This window comes from Erigeron canadensis, chromosome 1 (genome assembly GCF_010389155.1).
Source record: "Erigeron canadensis isolate Cc75 chromosome 1, C_canadensis_v1, whole genome shotgun sequence".
In the NCBI taxonomy this organism is placed as follows: Eukaryota; Viridiplantae; Streptophyta; class Magnoliopsida; order Asterales; family Asteraceae; genus Erigeron; species Erigeron canadensis.
In genome coordinates, this window is record NC_057761.1 from 54,257,117 (window position 1) to 54,278,216 (window position 21,100).

General features: G+C 33.0%; 2 protein-coding genes across 4 annotated transcripts; one reads left to right on the forward strand and one right to left on the reverse strand.

Annotated features, from left to right (window-relative positions):
• Positions 1 to 1,007: 1,007 nt before the first annotated feature.
• LOC122585174 (calcium-dependent protein kinase 8-like) lies at positions 1,008 to 5,019 on the forward strand. Its single transcript, XM_043757284.1, has 9 exons — positions 1,008 to 1,089; positions 1,623 to 2,204; positions 2,291 to 2,414; positions 2,580 to 2,723; positions 3,008 to 3,160; positions 3,252 to 3,367; positions 3,716 to 3,883; positions 3,955 to 4,185; positions 4,608 to 5,019. Exons 2-9 carry the CDS (start codon positions 1,680 to 1,682, stop codon positions 4,761 to 4,763), a joined length of 1,617 nt encoding a protein of 538 aa, XP_043613219.1. The 5' UTR covers positions 1,008 to 1,089; positions 1,623 to 1,679; the 3' UTR covers positions 4,764 to 5,019.
• Positions 5,020 to 5,401: 382 nt separating this feature from the next.
• LOC122585173 (RNA polymerase sigma factor sigF, chloroplastic) lies at positions 5,402 to 11,133 on the reverse strand. Of its 3 annotated transcripts, none has more exons than XM_043757283.1 (9): positions 10,914 to 11,133; positions 9,215 to 9,342; positions 8,382 to 8,506; positions 8,113 to 8,295; positions 7,763 to 8,036; positions 7,434 to 7,664; positions 6,870 to 7,010; positions 6,576 to 6,776; positions 5,402 to 6,008 (listed from the first exon to the last, which is right to left on the reverse strand). In XM_043757283.1, exons 1-9 carry the CDS (start codon positions 10,996 to 10,998, stop codon positions 5,721 to 5,723), a joined length of 1,656 nt encoding a protein of 551 aa, XP_043613218.1. In that variant the 5' UTR covers positions 10,999 to 11,133; the 3' UTR covers positions 5,402 to 5,720. The 3 variants fall into 3 exon arrangements, with proteins under 3 accessions (XP_043613218.1, XP_043613217.1, XP_043613216.1); XM_043757282.1 differs by having other exon boundaries at positions 8,388 to 8,506; positions 9,215 to 9,366; XM_043757281.1 differs by having other exon boundaries at positions 9,215 to 9,366.
• Between the last annotated feature and the right edge of the window lie 9,967 nt (positions 11,134 to 21,100).

The following is a 21,100-nucleotide window of genomic DNA, read 5'->3' on the forward strand; positions in this document are numbered from 1 at the left end:
TCATACTGTGTAGTGAGTTAGGTGACTAATTTTGACCTGAGGAACCCAACTGTTGGTCTAGCGAGTTGGGAAATTGTCACAAGTTAATTGTCTTAGAGACTATGCACGCTTAAAAGCTGATGATATATTTCAGAAATATTTGGACCCCAACGTTCAAAAATCTTTAGTCATGTATTGACATCGTGATGATGAGTTGTGCTGTTTGCGTTTTTTTTTTTCTTTTTTTTAAATATTTATTTATGTTTGTTAGTGATTCGATGGTTAGTTTCATGGGTGTATTAATACATGTTTTACATCTTTTCTATGCTGCTTTTATCTACACAACTAATAATTTGATCCAAAACACTTGTTTCAATCAATAAAGGTGTTATTACAAGCTTTAAAAATTTTATTATAAGCTTGTGTACAGAGAGTTTGGAGAGGCTATAATTCAGCACAAGAGCTAGTCCTTTTTCAAATAGTGTGCTTTGTACATGAAATAAAAGGTGGCTATATTATTCTGACATGTATCCTTAATGAAAAACAAATTGTCCATCTATATCTATACATAATTCGTAACTGACAAGTGACAACAAAAGCAACAAAAACCTAGCTACATTTTTGGTTATGATGATACATATATGACGTACAAAGGTAATGCTCTTTTTAAGAAATATAGATGTAGGGCAAAATATATAAAAATCAAATATAATATGAAAGTGACGATAAGCAAAACCTAAACAAGCTTATTGAAAGAAACTGGACCAAGAAATCTATATTTATTATAGTTTGTTTAGAAACCTTGCAATTAAATAGTTAGTGGTATAAAAAGATTAAAAAGTTAGTTAGAAAAGCAGTTTTGGCCAAACAAGAGGACAGGGGAGAAACTAGAGAAAAGGAGAGAGGAACTTGGAGGGAAATTTTTTTATTTTTTTGTTAACTCTCCTTCTCTCTTATAAACATCTCATTCTTCTTCGTCCATGCCTGCCCTGGTGAATGAATATCACGCCCTAACAACAAAAACCAACCATATTTTGATCACCAAAGCTTTACCCTTTTGATATATGTAGACATTGATCACCCGAGCCGAATGATCATTTTTTCGCAAAGGTATGCTCACATCATCTGTTTTTTAATTGGTTTTGCACTGTGATTATGCATTATTGGGATCATTATGTATCTAATAATTATTTTTATAGACATATTTGAAAATGTGGAGAAGTTTATGCCTTTTTGACATGGGTTTAATGGTGTTTTTTATGGAGATGATCATTCTTGATTAGGATTATAAGATTTCTTTGCTGCTTTCTTGAATTATTTGGATTTTGTTATTAGCTTATTTGTTGGAAATTTCATAGCTCTGCTATGATAGATGATAAATTGTTGATTCTTTACAGAAATTTATCAACAAATTTCTATTATTATAGCTGTTTTCTTTAATTGTTTACCATTTAGTTTTCAAGATTTTAGGATCTTCTTTCTAAACCTATTTTCTTTGGCTTTTTTCTCATCAAGGTTTTTTTTCTTCTTCCCCTTTTTCTTTAAATCCATGAAAATCTGGACTATGTATGATCTTGGTTTTTCTCCTTTTCATTATCTTCTGTATATGGTGATAAATCTATTATTGGTTTATGCCTTTTCAGAAATCTTCAGAAAGTAAAGGATATACAAAAAATTTGAAGATTTGATCATTCTTCACAATGGGAAATTGCTGTATTATCCCATATAATTCCGCTCAGAGGAAAGAGAAGAAGAGGAAAAGAAGAAGAAATGCCAAACCAAATCCTTTTTCGTTCAATTATCACACCCTATCACAATCTCAATATAGCGAAAATAGTTTCTTTGTATTAGCAGACCCTACAGGTCATGACATTACGAATTGGTACAATCTTGGACGCGAGTTGGGTAGGGGTGAATTCGGAGTAACTTATTTGTGTACAGATGTAAAAACTGGCCAAAAATTTGCCTGCAAATCTATATCGAAAAGAAAACTTAGAACTGCAGTGGATATAGAGGACGTGAGAAGAGAAGTTGAAATCATGAGACGTTTTCCAAAACATCCAAATCTTGTGGCATTAAGAGATACTTATGAGGATGATACCGCAGTGCATATTGTTATGGAATTATGTGAAGGTGGAGAGTTGTTTGATCGGATTGTGGCGAGAGGACATTATTCAGAACGAGCTGCTGCATCTATTATGAGGACAATCGTTGAGATCATTCAGGTTTGATTGTTTTGAAATGTTTCAAAATTAAATACAGCGTAGATTTTTCAGTTCTTTTATTTGATATTAGTTTGTGTCACTTATAGATGTGTCATAGTCATGGAGTTATGCATCGTGACCTCAAACCTGAGAATTTTCTTTTTGGAAATAAGAAGGAAACAGCTCCTCTAAAGGCAATTGATTTTGGGCTGTCAGTTATTTTTCAACCAGGTATGTGATAATGATTTTATCCTATTTTCGACGCACATTATCTCACCAGTAATTTAATATGTCACCATAGTATATGAGTAATGCTTCATCACCGAGTATTTCTAGCTGACCACGTTCTTGGATTCATGTAAGCCTAAGTTTACCTATGAATTGCTCGTTATCCAGGAGAGATCTTTAATGAAATAGTGGGAAGTCCTTATTATATGGCTCCGGAAGTTCTAAAACGCAACTATGGCCCCGAGGTTGATGTATGGAGTGCGGGAGTCATTTTGTACATTTTGCTTTGTGGTGTTCCTCCCTTTTGGGCAGGTATGCTTCTGTATCTCAATTAAGCGTGGCAATTCCATACTTTCGGTAGTGTTATGTTTCAAATGGGTCAGAAAGGTCAAACTAGTTAAGTTAGCTAAATGGAAGCATGTCAATTTGGTTGAAACGGTGTTCAAAGTTGAAAGTGTTTGGGGGTCAACCTGGCCCGTTGTGACTTGTAACTCGTTTTCCAACCCGCTAAAGGCACCCATCTTGCTACCTTTAATTTTGATCTCTCCCCTAAATCATGTTTCAGATTTTTAGTTTGACTCGCGTGTTTTCTATAGAAACTGAACAAGGAGTGGCACAAGCAATTATTCGGTCAGTTATTAATTTTAAAAGAGATCCATGGCCTAAAGTTTCTGATAACGCAAAGGATCTTGTGAAGAAAATGCTTGATCCAGATCAAAAGCGTCGTCTTACAGCTCAACAAGTTCTTGGTAATATATTGTATAGGTACTGTTTTGTTTGAAAATGTAGTGTAATCTATTACGGGCTGGCTGATTTATTGCTTTCAAAATGTAATTACAGAACATCCATGGCTGGCAAACACAAAGAGGAATCCAAATGTTCCATTGGGTGATGTTGTTAAGTCAAGGATTAAGCAGTTCTCTATGATGAGCAAACTCAAGAAACAAGCTTTGAGGGTACGGTTTATGATCTGTTTCTGTAACAATCATTTGTTTGGACTATTCTTTATAGTATTTGGTTGTCAAGTAATCATACTCATATCAGCTGCTACAAAACTGATTATGTATTGGTAAACAAAAAGGGAACTGTAAAGACTTTACCAGCATTCCACACATCTTTTTACACAAATGTGTCCGTTTTTCATTTTAACTATTAATTTCTTTTATTAACAAGAATATGCCAGACAGTCAAACATGTGAGTATCTCTTGTTAACAAAATCTAGCAGCAGATGGACCAGTTCTGCATAATCACTTTCAAAACGCACATCCAAATCTTAGCTGACATTCAATGATAATATACGCAGGTGGTGGCTGAGCATCTATCAGTAGACGAAGTTGCAGGGATAAGGGAGGATTTCCGTATGATAGACTCAGGCAACAAAGGAAAGATTGACATTGATGAACTCAGAGTAGGTTTACACAAGCTTGGTCATCAAGTAAACGATGCAGATCTACAAACTTTAATGGAATATGTAAGTACCATCATGTTTACGTTCGTTAGAACTAGATTTCTTTGACTGAGTTTGTAATCATGATTCTACAGGCTGATGTTGATAGAGACGGGAACCTGGACTTTGGGGAGTTTTTGGCTGTCACGCTGCATCTTAAGAAAATGGCAAACGATGAACACCTGCACAAAGCCTTTGATTATTTTGATAAGAACCAAAGTGGCTATATAGAGGTCGAAGAGTTGCGTCATGCATTAAGCGATGGAGGCGAGATCACTAATGAAGAAGTAATAAATGGAATTATGCATGACGTTGACGCAGATAAGGTCAGTTTGATTTGGGTAGATAAATAGGCAGTTCAGCTGGGTTAGATAACATGTCTAAGCAAGCCTGGGTCAAGACGGGCCATATTATGGTGGGGTTTGGATGGAAATGAAACACTTCTAATCCAAATTTATATATTCTTTATTAGTCTAAGATATGATAAAAATTAAAAATAAAAAGTTTTATTTTTACATTTTAAATATAATTCTTAAAATAAAATGATTTAGAAGCTCTTATTATTATATGTAAAAAAACAAAATTAGGATGGCTTTCAAGCATTTGAATCGTTTCCTCTATATATAATTTCTTTTACCCCTCAGACCCAATTCATAGGTAAATGGGTCGAGACTTCTACCCCTACCACATTGCATATGCTCATTATCTTTGTTTTGTCTTGTAACCACCTGTGATCCAATTCTTTTAGGACGGGCGTATCAGTTATGAGGAATTTGTTGCAATGATGACAGCCGGTACAGATTGGAGAAAAGCATCAAGACAGTATTCTCGGGAACGATTCAACAATCTTAGTTTGAAGTTAATGAAGAATGGTTCGTTAGAGTTGGTAAATGAGGAATGCTGAAAAAGTTGACATGTATATACAACAATCTTAGAGGGTTTGGGATGTGATACACTGATACTGTTAACATGTTTATCTGCATAGCGCTTTTTTGTAAGATATAATTAGTATGTACATGAAAGCAAATGTATGAGATGGAGTTGTAAAAATGGTTGACTAGGGCGGTAGATTAATATTGTTATTGGTGCAGCTTTCTGCTGCTGTTTCAAGAGTTACCCATTGTTGTTGGCTGAAAATCTGTATAAATGTATAATTATTCTCAAAAGTTCAGTGTCTTCTTTGTTCTCTTTTTCCCTCACCTTTTCTGCTTCCTTTTTTATTTTTTGGATTTCGAGGTTTGGAAAGATAGCAAGAAACCTATGTTAGGTTCTTCTCCGATTGTTCCTAACTTCTAATATTACATGACAAATCCAGATCCTGCTTTTTATTTTTAAGGAAAAGATCAACGCACCACATTGCATTTCACACATTAGGAGTTGAACCACAGCCTCATGATTGGTGGCTCATATAGGTCAATAACGAGATTTTATTAAATTCTTTTTCTTAATATATACTATCAAGATTCTGTTAACTGGATAGAGGGCGTTTCCCTGCAATTTTCCATGAATAGTAATGAACCGACCAAAAAACACAGAATTCTATTAATTTAACAAAAATACAATTTTCATTATGTGAAGGATATATAACATTATACTAGTCCTTGAGACGAAGTGTTTTATACATCCGAGACCAACTTTTCGTTACATAAAAGTATGAAAAGTTTGGTACCATACATTCAAAAAGGTCCATTTCTGGTGCAGTTACGTATACCCTATGCAGGAAGACTTGTAGCCCTGGAATCGCCGCCTACCTATCTGAAAAACTTACATTTACGAACAAGACTCCTGATAAAGAAAGGTATACTATTTCTTTCATTAATATGCATTGAGAGCATGTTTTCATGTTTGTATTATAAAAAGATCAAATAAGCAGTTCTTTATATGCATCCAGTCCTTGGCTTTCAGAATACTGCTTCAGTTTAAATAGTGCCCGACTTTCCACTTGCCGGATCCGTTCCTTAGACACCCCCATCATGATTCCAATATCAGCCAATGATTTCCGGACTTCACATCCAATTCCGTATCTCAATCGAATTACTTTCCTCTCTTTTGGATTAAGAACTCCAAGAAGGTTAGTGATATGGTTTCTCATAAGTTGCTTTGATGCACTAGCGTCCGGAGTATCAATTGTAGTGTCAGGAGTAATTTCCTATCATAACAACAATACATCATATAGTACTTTTTGATCATTCAGATATATGCATAAGATCTGGGTGTAAAATGCACGCTCTTTAATGAGCAAAAAAAGTTTTATCCTAACCCAAAAATCTGGGCCTAGATTGGGCCATCAGGCCTAAGTCCTAACTGGTCCCAATCGGGCTGGTTCCTAATTAAGGCCTCTTTTATTATATTTGTAACGAATTCCAAATAAGTTTCATCGATGAAATTATAAAAGTACAGGTTCCGGAAAGAATTTACTAAGCAGTTGTCTGTACTTAGAACCTCAAAGCGTTTTTTTTTTCTTTTTCAAAAAAGAAACAAGATTAGAAAGCTGTTAAGAGTTAGGATTGGTTTTAGGCTTTCTCGGGTTTAATCAGGCCTAGGAGGTCTTGGGCATGTACAGAGTCACAGACTACTTTAGGATACATGCAGGAGTGCAGGACCAAATGCTAAATTCGGCCTTCAATAGGCTTAACTTCATAAGCACATTTTTGCACCTCTATTTCAAAATAAGCTCAAAAGTAAAGCTGAAGGTGAGTGTAGAATTGGTAATCACCTCATATGTAGTACTATCGTTGGCCCAAACAGGCTTTTGCAATGAGAGAGTTATTTTCTGTATAGACTTCAACTTTTGAAGCTTCTCGACAGTCATTCCAGCTTGATCTGCAATTTGCCTTTGTGTCGGCTCATGATTACCTTCACGTATGCAGAGTCTCTTTGCTTCACTAACCTTGTACATCATAGTATATATACCTTCCTGCATATTAAATTAAAATAATTTTTATGATAATGCCTAAGCATGTTCTCCATATGAAACGGAAAAAAAAAAAAGAAAAAGTGGGGGACATACCGGCAAACGAATTAGCTTAGAATTTTGAAAGATAGCTCGTCTAATTGATTGTCTTATCCACCAATAAGCATAAGTAGCAAAACGACAACCAGCTTGGGGCTTAAATTTTTGGACACTCCGCATGAGTCCCATACTCCCTTCCTGCAAATGGACAACCAACGTGTCAATGGATGAACATATATTACTTGACATGAAAAAGACTAATTGCATGAAAATGTAAGCAGATGGCCAAAATTCTACTTTAGACAATTTTTTGGAGCTGCAATAACCAACTTCTATTTCAGCAGAAAAAAACCAGCTTTCAGAAAAGTTCATGGCAATCTAATTCAGTGAGTGGTAAAATGACAGCGTGACAGCTAATGTGTAACTAACTTTTGACCAAGGTCACTTCTTTTCCCGATAAAAGGACCAAAATAGCACCTTAAATTTAAATTTTGGTCACTTTGAGGGTTATTTCAGGTCTCAAAAGAGTTGGTCAACCAAAGCTGAATTTAAAAATCAAAGTTAGATATCATTTTATGCAATTAGCCACATCAAAATTGAAATGTAATGTATTAAGTTGACCTGCAAAAGGTCCTGAAGGTCGAGACCACGCCCCCTGTACTGTTTTGCTATATAAACAACCATACGTAGATTGGCACATATCAATTTCTCCCGGCTACTGTTACCTAAGTGAAGTTGAGACTTCAACTCATGGCTGCTAATATTAGCACCTTCAGCCCACTCGACCAATGTCGGTTCACGACCAAACTGATCATGAAACCGGCTCCTGGCTTCTTCTAATTTCATCCCACCCTGAAATATAATGTGAGGCTTGCTAAGTTCTTTTTGAAATACGAAAACATAATAAAAATCAACAAACCAAATATGTTGATAATGATCTTATAACAAACCTTTATGTGGGCAATGAGTTCCAGTTCTTCTTTTGAAGTCAAAAGTTCTCTTGTTACCGGACGTGCTAAGAACATCCGAAGAGGATCATGTAAATTAGCATCTTTATATGATGTTTTTTTCTCTGGCTCAGATTTTGTAGACGTGCTAGTCTCACGAACTATAACATTTGACTTTGAGCCTTTTCTCTTCTTTGATTGCCTCTCTAGGAGGCGTGTTGACTTTACAAACTTGACCTTCTTGGTTTGAAGTTGACTTGAATTTGTAGATCCTAAGCTGAAAAACCACACATTATACTCTAGAAATGTGGCTACCAAAGCAATGAAAATACAACTAGAAAAAAAAGTCACACCTTGAAATGTTGGAGTTATCAAGGTCATCTTTAAATAATTCACCATCATCGACTAGTAAAGCTGCTTCTTTTGAAGCTGACAGAGCTTTCTTTGCGAGCGCAATTACTTGTTTTACTTCAACATCCATAGGCTGCATAGTTGAAGAGGAAAGTGTTTTTTCTCTTGTATGTAAGGATGGTAACCTGTGAAGAGAACAAACCTTTTAAATTTAGCTTTGAAAGGTTATGATTAACAAATTAGACTTATATAATATTTTAAATAGTCTTACAAATACCATAAACCAGGCCACTGTAGCAATTGGGATTGGAATTCTTTTAGGTATTCATCAGAACTAACATCATCCACATCATGCGTTGAAAGCTCAGCTCCTATCTGCCCATTATCTACAGTTACCTATTACCAACAAAAAATGTATTAAAAAGTAGGCAAAGTTAGTCAACTGTACCGAAGCAATATGATATGTGTGTGTACTTGAAGGCCCATGACTAAACATATTTTTATAATGGCCAGTTTTTATGCAAATTTGAAGAGTTATTCTCCTTTATTGTTTGTTTCTTGTATGTCCATGTAGTTCTTTTAAAGCTTAGCAGTTAGCACGTACCATTAAGAGCACTTACACATGTTACCATTTTAGGCTCTAAAGCTTTGTAAGTAGTTATCTTTAATTTTCTTTAAATAGTATGTTACATAGTATTGTGAAAATAGAATAATAATTGAAATAAGTAAGTTCAGGGACTGAATGTGTCAACTTGTAAAATAGAAGTTCAGGGACTGATGTTGTCAAAAGTTAAAGATGTATTGTTAGTGGCGGTTACTAGCCGTTAGTGTGTCGTTTGTGTTTACAATATATCAATAAACAGTTTTTGTGTGTATTAATCACTCTCTTCTTCTCAAATTCTCTCTTTTCTGATTTCTATCATTACATAGTATAATTTGCATTGAACAAATGATGAAAACAGTAAAGAAAAGTCATATAAGTATTCTTGTTTCTAGTCTTTATTTCTTGGGAGATTGGCCATCTCAAATCAGTCTCCTATCAGTCTATCACCATACAAGATATAACCATTTTAAGTTTTTAACTTTTAAAATATAGAGTCTCACCTGGAAATTTTTATCATCTTTTGTCGTCGGCAACAATGGCTTGCTTTCACGACGTTGTTCTTGAAGTAACACGGAAGTAGGGAAATGTTGAGCTAAAGAAGTCGCTAGCAATGACGAATGTGCAGGAGCTGCAGGTTCATATAGCTTTAAAGCTGCATTAGAAGTGTTGTGACATTAGAGACATGACCCTTGATATGGGTAATTACAAACCAATTTTCAAACCAACAAAAAATAAGCCACCTCAACCACATGAGTTATTTACAAGAACAACCCAAATATCAATCCCCATAGGTAACTTTTCCCTGTCTCGATATCCTAGCATGTGTTCAATCAATGTTTAGTAATTAGTCATCCTAGTTCTAGTATCTTCTTTACAAATCAACCAATGAAACATAATTGGTGTGAAAACTGAATGCAAAACCTGAAATCACTCTCCCTATATCCTGCAGTAAATTAAGTCATGACTTAAAGTTTTGTGTCAAAAACTGTAACTTAATGATTGTCTCGCTTATAGACTTCCTGGTCGTGCTTTCTGGTCATTCCATTTTTAATTATTATAGTTATATTCATCAGTTATTATTCAGAATTGGGTTGTTAAACCAAATTTCAGATACTTAGTTTTGAAATTGAACTTACATATTTCCAGAGTGCTTAATGTCATAGGCTGGATACCCAATCTGGTAATCATAGTATTATACTCAAATGCCTTGACCATTAAATACAACAGTGACAGCCCCCCCCCCCCCCCCCCCCCCAAGTACAATATGTGAAAGACAATGTTTAGACCAACTCGGCGGCCCCCTAATGAGAGTGTCCACTGGACTAGGGTAACTCGTAACTGTACTTTCTGAATTGAGCTAAATCAGCTAATTTAGTAATCTGATCACATGATGTCCCGTTTCTTGCTAACATGACTTTTTTTTATTCTAATGAGGTGGTTCATCACAAATAGTCACTTGGAGTAGTCAAAGGATTTTCATAAGTATTTAATTGAGGAACGTGAAATGATTATTAGCCTTTGTCAGGGAAAGCAACAAAGAAGCACAAATAAGGGTGGTTTACAATCAACTAATTACATCACTTCTGCAAACGGAGAGCTTTTCCTGTTCACTTGTTCAATTACTAGAAGAGGGTGAGGCTTTGACTCAAATGTAAACAGCCTAATGTTTACCTAAGGAGGTTTGAACCTAAGACCTCACAAGATATTATTTCACCCGACCACTAGGTTCACTCTAGGTGGTGGATTGATTACATTACTTCCATATGCATGAACTTTATGCCTAAAAGTGGTAACTAAATTCCAATAAACTAAAGTCCGAACCATAGTCGGTTACTATATCTATAACCAAAATCTCTTATAATGCTACATGATACAAGATACTTACATTCTATTTCCTTTTTCTTACTTCCTAGCAGGCCAGATAAAACACTATAGGCAACTTACTTTTTTAAAAAAAAAAATTCAAACCAATTTCAATGAACAGAAAATTCATCAAACACTTGGTGTCCCAAACTATAAATACTCCTAGTTTCTCATAATTAGTAAAAAATGCTTCAAGAATTCAAATTTAACAAGCCCACAAACGCACCCAGTTGGCCAGTTGCTTATAATAAAATATTTAAAGAAATAAAACTCACAAACATACAAAAATTCACAAATAAACAACAGAAACTAGTTAAAGTTTGAATCTTTATTTACCAGAAGGAGGTTGAGGAGATTGTTTGAGTTGGGTTCTTGGAGGCAAAGATAAAGATGATGAAAGCATTTTACTTGCTGCTTCCATTTGTATGCATCAAATGTATGTAAATAATCTTGATGATAAACTTGAGAGATAACTATCAAGAAGTTAAAGAAATCAAATAGAGGAATATTCAGGGTCTGGCTCTGAGGCCATGAGTGAGCGAAGAAGTGGGTTTATCTTTCTTGAAAGGATAATGTGTTTTTGTTTTTGTTTTTATCTTTGTTTATATAGGTTTGTAGATATGCCCTTGTTCTTTTCGTTCATGGCAAATTCGGTACCCTAGAAAAGCATTTTGCTTTGAATGGAGATCCCTTTAAGTTATTCATAGCGTTTGAATTATAATCAAAGGTCAAAATTCAAAAATGATCATTGAATGTTAGCCTTTAATTTTAATCCAAGGGTCAAGGTTTTCCTAACTTAAGTCAAGTTAGGAAAATAACTTGAGAGAATCTTCTTCCTTTTGCTTTTCACAAACGGTCATGGCTGGCTACGACTGTGAAGGACATGAGTTGAGCTCACGCTTGATAAGACTCAAAATTTCAAAAGTTTTTTATTTTTCAATTTATTTTATTATTATTATTATTATTATTATTATTATTTTAACAGAAACTCATCTTAAAAATTTTTTTATTAAAAAAAATATTTTACACATATTTAAGGTATACAACTTATATGAGAAACTTATGCTAATGCACCCAATATCTCGCCCAATTTGTGGTTTCCCGTCAAGATTTAAAACCCCGCCTGGGTTTTCCGACGAGCCAAAATCAAATTTATTTGGGGTTTTTAGGACTTAAAGAGAGTTGGTTGGTTGCTTTATTGCATGTTCCGGTGACCCCTTGTTGTTGGGGGTTTAATCCGATTAGGTTGCCTGTAATTACGTTATTAAGCTATGGTCTATGGATATACATTTATATGAGCGACGCTGATGATAAACGATTCGAAAAAAGGAATCGTGAATCCTTTATACAAATATCATGAGTCGGTAAAAATTCTCATTAGCTACTATTAATGATTTCACCGATGTACATCATTTTGTGCCATATGAAATGTTCTAACTATATCCTATCAGTTGTAAACTAAGGAATTATTAGTATCTGGTATTTTTACTATCAAATCACCCAAGGAAGCTTAGTACTTAATATAATACACATCAAAAGGAACTTAAGGACAAAAGGAAGTGGTAAAATGACGGCGTGACAGGAAAAATGATGAAGGTGACCAGGAAAAATGTAATGCCCCTAACTTACAAAACGTACAAAATGATATCAAAAGAAACTTAAGGACAAAAGGACGTTAATCTTATTCAAAATCAAACGAAAGTCAAGCCAAAGTCAACCGACAAAATATTCAAAAGTACTTATAATTCAACATCGGAAACTAAAGCTTGAAGAACTATACACATCAAAAGGAACTTAAGGACAAAAGGAAGTGGTAAAATGACGGCGTGACAGGAAAAATGATGAAGGTGACCAGGAAAAATGTAATGCCCCTAACTTACAAAACGTACAAAATGATATCAAAAGAAACTTAAGGACAAAAGGACGTTAATCTTATTCAAAATCAAACGAAAGTCAAGCCAAAGTCAACCGACAAAATATTCAAAAGTACTTATAATTCAACATCGGAAACTAAAGCTTGAAGAACTCTAAGGCCAAAGGTGCTAAGTCCAAATCGTTCTACACTCTTCACTCGTTCCCAGTGCCCCCTTGATCACCTGCCGTATAAGAAAGAAAAAGGAATACGGCTGAGCAAAAGCCCAATGAACGGATGTGACAAAAGCAGGAATATAGTATGAAATGCGAAGACATATATTTTTAAAAACAAACTTATTTTCAAAACAAACTTATTTTCCAAACAAACTTATTTTAAATCAAAGTACAAATATGTATAATTCCATAATATATTATACATCAAATATATATATATATATATATCAAATATAAAACCAAGTTTCATAAAACAATACATCTAAGAGTCAAACAAATAACTTATTACTTTATTAGGGCCGAATGAAATAGGGTAGCTACTCCCTAATCATTCATTTTTGGTGCGAAACGCCTCGTATGACACTACGATAAGCGCCCACCGTCAAACCAAATATTACCTAGGACCGATCCATACGCCTCCTATCAAAATATAATATAATGAGCTCGAACCACTATCGGGTTATCAAAAGGGGACGTCGTAGATCAAATCAAATACATCGTTACGGTCGGTGCCACGTCATCGGTGTCACAATAACGTGCCCATGGGACCTCCATGGATAGGTTACTCTTATATGCATATCTTAAGAAACCGTTTTGACCGACTTATATATATAGATATATCGAATGAGTTTTTAATAGACAAATGAATTTTTGGACAATTAGAATAAAAAATATTTTAAGACATTTAAATATAAGCTTAAAGTCAAATCTCCATTACCCAATTCTCACAAATATATAATGGAGCCATCATGACTCATAATATGCGACTGTATTAATTTTTCGTTAATTGAGGGACATATATGAGTGTACGAATCTGTGGAACACTTGTACGAAGCACCGCATCAAATGTAACACCCAAACGCAACTCTTTCGGGACTATTATCAAATTGGGTTTCAAGAGATGGTTTTGACACACTTAATATATATCAAAAATATTATATCTTTCGAATCAACAAGTATATTACAAACAAATAATTTTTCAAATAATATATCGAATCCATACAAATTTAAATGAAGTTTTGAGAGGAAAGATTTTACCGGAAGGATCCTATGACCACTTAGAATATCCGTACTATTATATACATAACAAATAAAGTTTTGAGAGAAAGGGTTATACTGAAAAGTTCTTAATAACCTCTAGAATATCCGTACTATTATATATATAACAAATAAAGCTTTGAGAGAAAGAATTGTACCGAACGCTCATAATAACCTCTAGAATATCCGTACCTTATTGCCGATCACAACGAATTCAAAAATGCAATAGCCACCAACGAAACGCGATCACCAAACCGAATCTAATATTGTGTCTCAAATTGTAGATGTTGTGCGTAATCAGGAAGGTTTTGTTGGTATGATGAAGACGCATGAAAACGAGGATGAGTATGAGGAAGAAAAAGCTATGGTGGATGAGGCTATTCATGTGTGGCTATGACGGTTCCAAAAACAACGTCCTTTTGTTGTTTAAGTTCTTTTTGATATCATTATGTACGTTTTGTAAGTTAGGGGCGTTACAGAATGGTATCAAAGCATGGGTTATTTCCTGTAGAAACTTAAATCCTAAGTTATGGCCTGTGAGATTTGGGTAGACTTTGGTTTAGGACTTTCTTTCTGCTTCGATAATCTATATCTTGCTTTAATCCTTCTTGATGTATCTATTTGTTTATTTTCATTTATTCGTCATGCTAATCGTAACCGTTGTATCTTCGTCTCGCTCCATAGATGGAACCGAAAGGGAAGGGCATGACTGAGGATGATGTAGTCAGTAAGATCAACGAACCTCTCGCAAACCTTTTACCAAATATTGTGGCTCAAACTGTAGATGTTGTGCGTAATCAGGAAGGTTTTGTTGCTATGATGAAGACGCATGAAAACGGGGATGAGTATGAGGAAGAAAAAGCTATAGTGGGTGAGGCTATTCATGTGTGGCTAGGACGGTTCCAAAAACAACGTCCTTTTGTCCTTTAAGTTCCTTTTGATATCATTATGTACGTTTTGTAAGTTAGGGGCGTTACAAAAAAGTTTAGAAAATGTCACGGGATACTCTAGTTGGGATGTTAGGCCATGTATATTCGAATTAAAAAATAGTCGCCTTCCCAATAACATAGGTAGAGATTAATTCATTTGTTTACCTATTTAATTTTTAATCCCTTATAAAGAGAATTAGATTAAGAGATTAAGCATATTTTTTGTTCCCAAAGTGCCCCTTTCAGCATATTTATGGTTCCCAAAATGTCTCTCTACGCACTACAACATTAAAATACCATACAGTTACAAAACAATCGACATAATCTTATAATCTATATTTTTGACACTTTGTAACCAATGTATTCATCCAAAAAGATGACTATAAAATTTCACCGCAACGCGCGGATACTATTCTCGTATTTTTATATTCATACAAGATTAATCATTTAAGACATTTTAGCACTTCTTTAACCTTCATCAAATTTTATATTTTTAGAAACTTTTATTTCATTGAAGGCTTTCTATCATATGTATTGTGTGAAATAACTAAAAATACGTATTTAACAAAGAACTTGAGAGGATAGAGGCATAAAAAGAAAAGGAGGGTTCCAGGCATAGAAAAACTCGACCCTTCCAAAAGGTGCAATTGGTTGGCCTCCATTGACGATGCATTTATTGTTCCCAATAGGTAAAAACAAATTCGGATTAACTTTCTCAACAGTTTGGAAATTGTTGCATGAGACTGTGAGATCTTGTTGAGGGCACTTGCAAGTGTTTATGAAAGCCACCTTCCATTCTTGTTTACCTTGTATTTGTCTAGACGTTCGTTCTGTGCCAACCGTTATGTTTTTTAGTGCACATTGACCATGCCCTAAGAAAAAGATATAAACATGCCAAATTTATAAAGATAAAGTGCATATTATTATATTAATTGAAAAAGTAGTAGACATAAAACTATTGACGTGATTCAAACCTCTGACAAAAAAGGTAAAAAGAATAAGTGTAAAGAGAAACTCTAATGAAATAGGCATCTTTGTAATGAAGTTGAAGCAGTGAAAATACAAAGTAGATACTTTAAAGTGTACCCTATATATACACCTAAATGCATAATTTTGCGTTCATAGTCTTTATAGATCCGATATAAATTAAGATATTCACATCAGATTGTACTTAAATTTTCTAATAATTATTATTATAATAATTTAACTTTGTGGTGTGACTCTAGTTTAATGATGATTGGGTAATACAAATTTTATACGTATATTTGATTTGCGGCTTTGAAATATAGCTCTAAAAATATACTATGTTATATATATACATCAGATCAGATGAGCAAACAAAGTTAAGATCACTGATTATTTATTTGATTTTTAAGTAATTGGTTATATGATGTGACGAAAAGGTTGGTATTAAAAAATCCATTAACGGGTGGTAGGTTGGTACTTGGTAGCCACAAAATGTTATGTCCTTTATTAATAACTTTTTATAATTTATGTTTTATTTATTTTTTTTATGTCTTTTATTGTTTTTTAATTAACAAATTCTAGTTAAATGTAATAGATTTTATTTATTACATATATTATTTAATATTACTAATGAAGATATAGTAATGAAGATATATTTTTTATTTAATGTAATATATTTTTAATTAATAGGTTGTTTAAAGTAATAGAATATGAAACCATTTAAAACTAAGTGTAATAAGAATGAAGCATTATCATTATCATCTTAATATATACTATAAGACAGTTGAACTAATGATTTATTAACTAATCAAATTGCTTAATTTTATTAAATTGGCTTTCACTTATGTCATCATTTAATTTAAATATAAATTAAAAAACCTTATAATCATTATCCAAATATATTATTATATTAGTATTTGTAGAAAAAATCTCATTTATTTACACTTTTTTGTTTTCTATCGATAATTTACACTTATTAGCCTTGATACTTAATTTATATTTATTTTTTGCCATCAACTTGAGATGATTTTTTAAGAAGTTTTTAAATACTTAGTTAATTAATAAATTTAAACATATGAAATATTGTCTAAAAAAAAAATTTTAAAAGACGAAATACAATATATGTGTTTAACGTTCTATAAGTATATTCTTTTAAATTTGTTTTTACAAAATCAAAAAATTATTTCAACTTATTCGTGTTATGAGCATGCATCATGATCAAAGACATATACTTGAATATGAAGTACAAAATCACAAGTATATTTATATTTAATTCTTAATTATTATTCATAATAATATCACATTATGAGTACAACTAGTTTCACAAAATTCTATAATAGAGGGATTATTGTAGCTTGCGCCTTGTGGAATAACTACGACAAACAATTCCATCGATATGTCTCAACCAATAATGACAGTGATGAATATGTAATTGTTATAACACTTGGACTCGTGTATCTTCAAAATTATAGGCTTTTATGACTTAAATGTATGAAAATCTAATATTGATAATATCATAAGGCCCGTATCCAGTGTTAGACACGGGTCTAAAATCTAGTTATATATTATATGAGTCGTTCGGCTAATAACTTAATAGCAAATGAAAATCCTTTCAATAATTTAAGGAGATTTAGCTAGGTTTGATTAATGAGAGGACAAAATTTATTCTTATTATTATTTGTTATGTCTTTGTACGAATTAATAGAGAGTTTTCCTCTTATTAGATTTTGGGTGAGGGGGCGTCTAGTGTGAACCTGATTAAAACAACATAGTCTAAACTCTTCGTGTTGATATTCGATCCGTATCTGACAAAAATAAATTATCTATTATTTGAATATATCACGAAAAAATTTTTGTTTTTAAATCATAATTACACTTCCATTACATTATATATTACATTTTCTTATATATGAAAACACTATTAAATTACATTACATCAAGCAAAGTAAATTAGTTGATAAATTACAAACAAGATAATTCCTTTCAAGTAATTTTTATTAGAAGTTTGTTAAGATGATTTGCTTTTTATTTTGAGAGTTAATTATAGAGATCGTGCCTATGACTTGTTAGAAATTCATAGGTTTAATTCCAATATTTCACAAATTATAATTTTAATCTCTGACTTGGAAGCCCCATCTGTAAATTTGGTTTAAAACATTGATCCTTTGACAAAAATTATTGACTTTTGGATCAAATATGTGAGCGAAGGTTTACAAGATAATATAGTTCAAAAAACTATTTTTTTGCTCTAAATTTATGATTGAATTAAATGACATGAGGGTGGTTATTATAAAACAAGTATTATCATAAAATAAGTAAGACAAAACTTGGACCATTAGATCAGATCTCAAAAATTAATTAAAATAATTTATAATAAATCTAATTTTAGGGGTAGAATTGACATTTAACATGAGGTTGTCTTCTTTACATGCTTAGCGGTGATGCACAAACAATCGACAATGAAAATTATGATGCACATAACATTTTATCACTTATACGAAACCATCGATAATGAAAAGTTATGATGCACATAGAAACTTAACATTTATATAATTTGATGCACAACACAATTCAACATTGACCATCTGTCATGTAAAATAGTTGATGCACTATGATTAACATCTAAATACACAGCTAACATAACATAAAATTTGATGCACATTGGACCTCTCTCTTGATTTCAACTTTGATTTCGTCTGTGGTTATGGAAGAAAATGGTGGCTAGATCTGGACGTACCTCTAATGATGAATAATCAGATAAGGGAGTTCAAGAAAGTGGAACACCACTAGCGAATAGCGACAGATGGATCTTTTGTTTTTTCTGTGACGGATATATATAGTTTGTCATGAAAGAGTGATCCACCGGTCACTTGAACTCTTGAAGTGAGGGTGGATGAATCGGCAAAATATGTACAGATCGAAGAACTATAGATAAAAACATATTAAAAGGTGAAAATCTACAATTTGATGTTGACTTATTACTTTAACCTTCAGAAATATGAAAATGCTACCAACACCCATTCCATTCATTAATGAAAAAAAATACTTCCAACATTCACCAAACTCATCGCATCATTTCCGATGTCTGCGATCATCTTTTTCACAATTGTATAAAAATATTAATACTAATAAGACTTTATTTCATGGGATTTAAGGGGAAATAACACCAAGGGTATTTGGAAATGTCAAGGGATGGATGGATGGATCTGAAAATACGTTTGTGAGAATCATTTTAGGGATGGATATATTGTTGTTGATAAGAAAGGGGGATTGATTTGTGACAAGAAAATACGGAAGAAAGTTTTAAAATTAAAGTGAAAAAGACCATGTTATCCTTATTATCACAGCTTTTATTATTTATTAGCTAGTCAAAATAATTAAGGGACACATGTCACTCTCACAATATGTCTTACATGTTTTAGCTTGTTTTACTTTACGCCTTACCTAACATAATCACATGATTGAATCAAATGTTTAGGAATTAGATGTTTATCTGATTATTAATGTATGTGTTGTGATGAGTTTTTGGTTTTGTTAATTGAAGAACTTCAAAACAATACCTTAGCAACTTACTATATGCATTCCGTTATGCTTTTAAGTTCTTATTTATTATGTCATGTGATTTTTGTTTTGACAAAATCTTCCATTTATCAATCTTAGCAATTTATGTTTTCATATTACGATAATAATTTACTTTTATTTTGCTTTTGACGGGCTGTAATAATTTATTTTCAAATATTGTTTATATTTATGTTATGTACACCTTTAATCTTTATACCAAAGTCCCTACAATATAAAATAAATACGAGTATGTTATTATTCATGTCTAGTATCATAAGAGCTTTTACTTTCAGTATAATCTATAAAAAATAAATGAGATTGAAACATGCAAATTTTAACAACTACAAAGACATTACTTTCAAATTAATAAGGCCTCACACCAAGCAAGACACACTTTTACCTCTTCCATGCCTCTTCCACACTGCTACATCAGTTTTTCTCTCTCTTCATCCACTTCTTCCACAATCACTCCCTATAACCCCTTTTCCACACTTCTTCCACATTTTTTATTTATTTTATTTTATATTTAAACAAAATATTAATAATTCAACATTTTTTTAAAATTAAACATTACAATACATAATTACAAAAAGTATAGTACATGATTAAAACACGAAATAGATAATAAAGCTACGATTACTCTTCATCATCTTTGATTGCCATTTTTCCTAGTCCACGGTGAGCCGTTTCATTGGCCCACCACAGGTCGTGTTCTGGGCATTTCACTTCCCATGTTGATTTTGCCTTCTCCGTAGTTGTCGTGAAACGATTCTGCCCAAGTGCATTGGTCGGTCAACGTGTGACCGGCCTTAAAAACATGATTGATCGCCCTCTTCATCCTTTTGCTCTCATCCTGTAGATAATAAGAATATGTCTCCCATATCCATGATTGATCGCCTTAAAAACATGATTGATCGCATATTAAGGTCCACATGGATACATCCGAAGCGTGTAGGTTAGGCATTTCAGTCACCCATATCCAGCACATGACCACCAAACGAAGTTCGACTTCAGTCCATAAATGCCTCGGCATTTTGAAATGGAATGATTTTGGAATGGTTTTATGGAATTGTTTTATGAAATGGTTTTATGGAATGGTTATGGAATGGTTTTTTGAAATGGTTTGATGAAGAGTGTGAAGATAGTATATATAGAAAGAGGATTAAAAAAAAACAAATCCGGCCGTTGCATTTTAAAAAAAAAAAGTTTTTTTTGTTTTTTTTTGTTTTGGCGTTTTGCGGACCACATATCTCGTCAACCCTCTTAGATCCAACGAAACCAGTCGAAGGAAGAAGCCATCGACGAAGGGGCTCCCTAAGCTATCATCGTCGACGAGGCAAAGAAGAGCGGTCGACGACCGCTTAGTGTAAGGCCTAAAGGTCTCCTATTTTTCACAAAGTTTTCCAAATTTGTGTAATGGTCCCTCTACTAATTAATAATTTTAGTTACCACGTACATGTACATCCTTTAAATTCGTTTATGTGGCCCTTACAAAATCAGAGTTTAATTTTATCCCTCTTTAAAACTCGAAACCCAAAACATAGATCATAGTCGCATCCGTTATAACATATGCAAGTCGCGTTAAAGCCAATTTTTTTTATTTTATTCAACTGTACATATATATATATATATATCCTCGTTAATTAGTTCCCGATTCATTACATTTTTTTATTTTTTTTAATGAGACAATACATACAAGAAGTCTATAAACTATAAAGCAGTCATTCCTTTGGGATCATTTGTTTTAGAGAACCCCATTAATTAAATACCACGTACGTACGTTTTCCATAAATATATAAACATGTATAGACGACTGATCAGCAAAATGTAAAATTCTTATTAATTAAAAAGTCAAATATTACTAACTTGTTACATATATATCATGATGATCATAGCACATAATTATAAAACAAAAATCTCTCCAAAGAAAAAGATAGATGT

Coding starts and splice junctions, on each gene's coding strand:
- LOC122585174 (XM_043757284.1), top strand. CDS start 1,680: ATGGGAAATTGCTGTATTATCCCATATAATTCCGCTCAGAGGAAAGAG. Junction 3,161..3,251: donor TACAGCTCAACAAGTTCTTG/GTAATATATTGT, acceptor ATGTAATTACAG/AACATCCATGGCTGGCAAAC. Junction 4,186..4,607: donor ATGACGTTGACGCAGATAAG/GTCAGTTTGATT, acceptor CAATTCTTTTAG/GACGGGCGTATCAGTTATGA.
- LOC122585173 (XM_043757281.1), bottom strand. CDS start 10,998: ATGGAAGCAGCAAGTAAAATGCTTTCATCATCTTTATCTTTGCCTCCA. Junction 7,665..7,762: donor AACTCATTGCCCACATAAAG/GTTTGTTATAAG, acceptor ATTATATTTCAG/GGTGGGATGAAATTAGAAGA. Junction 7,011..7,433: donor ACCTTCAGGACCTTTTGCAG/GTCAACTTAATA, acceptor GTCCATTTGCAG/GAAGGGAGTATGGGACTCAT.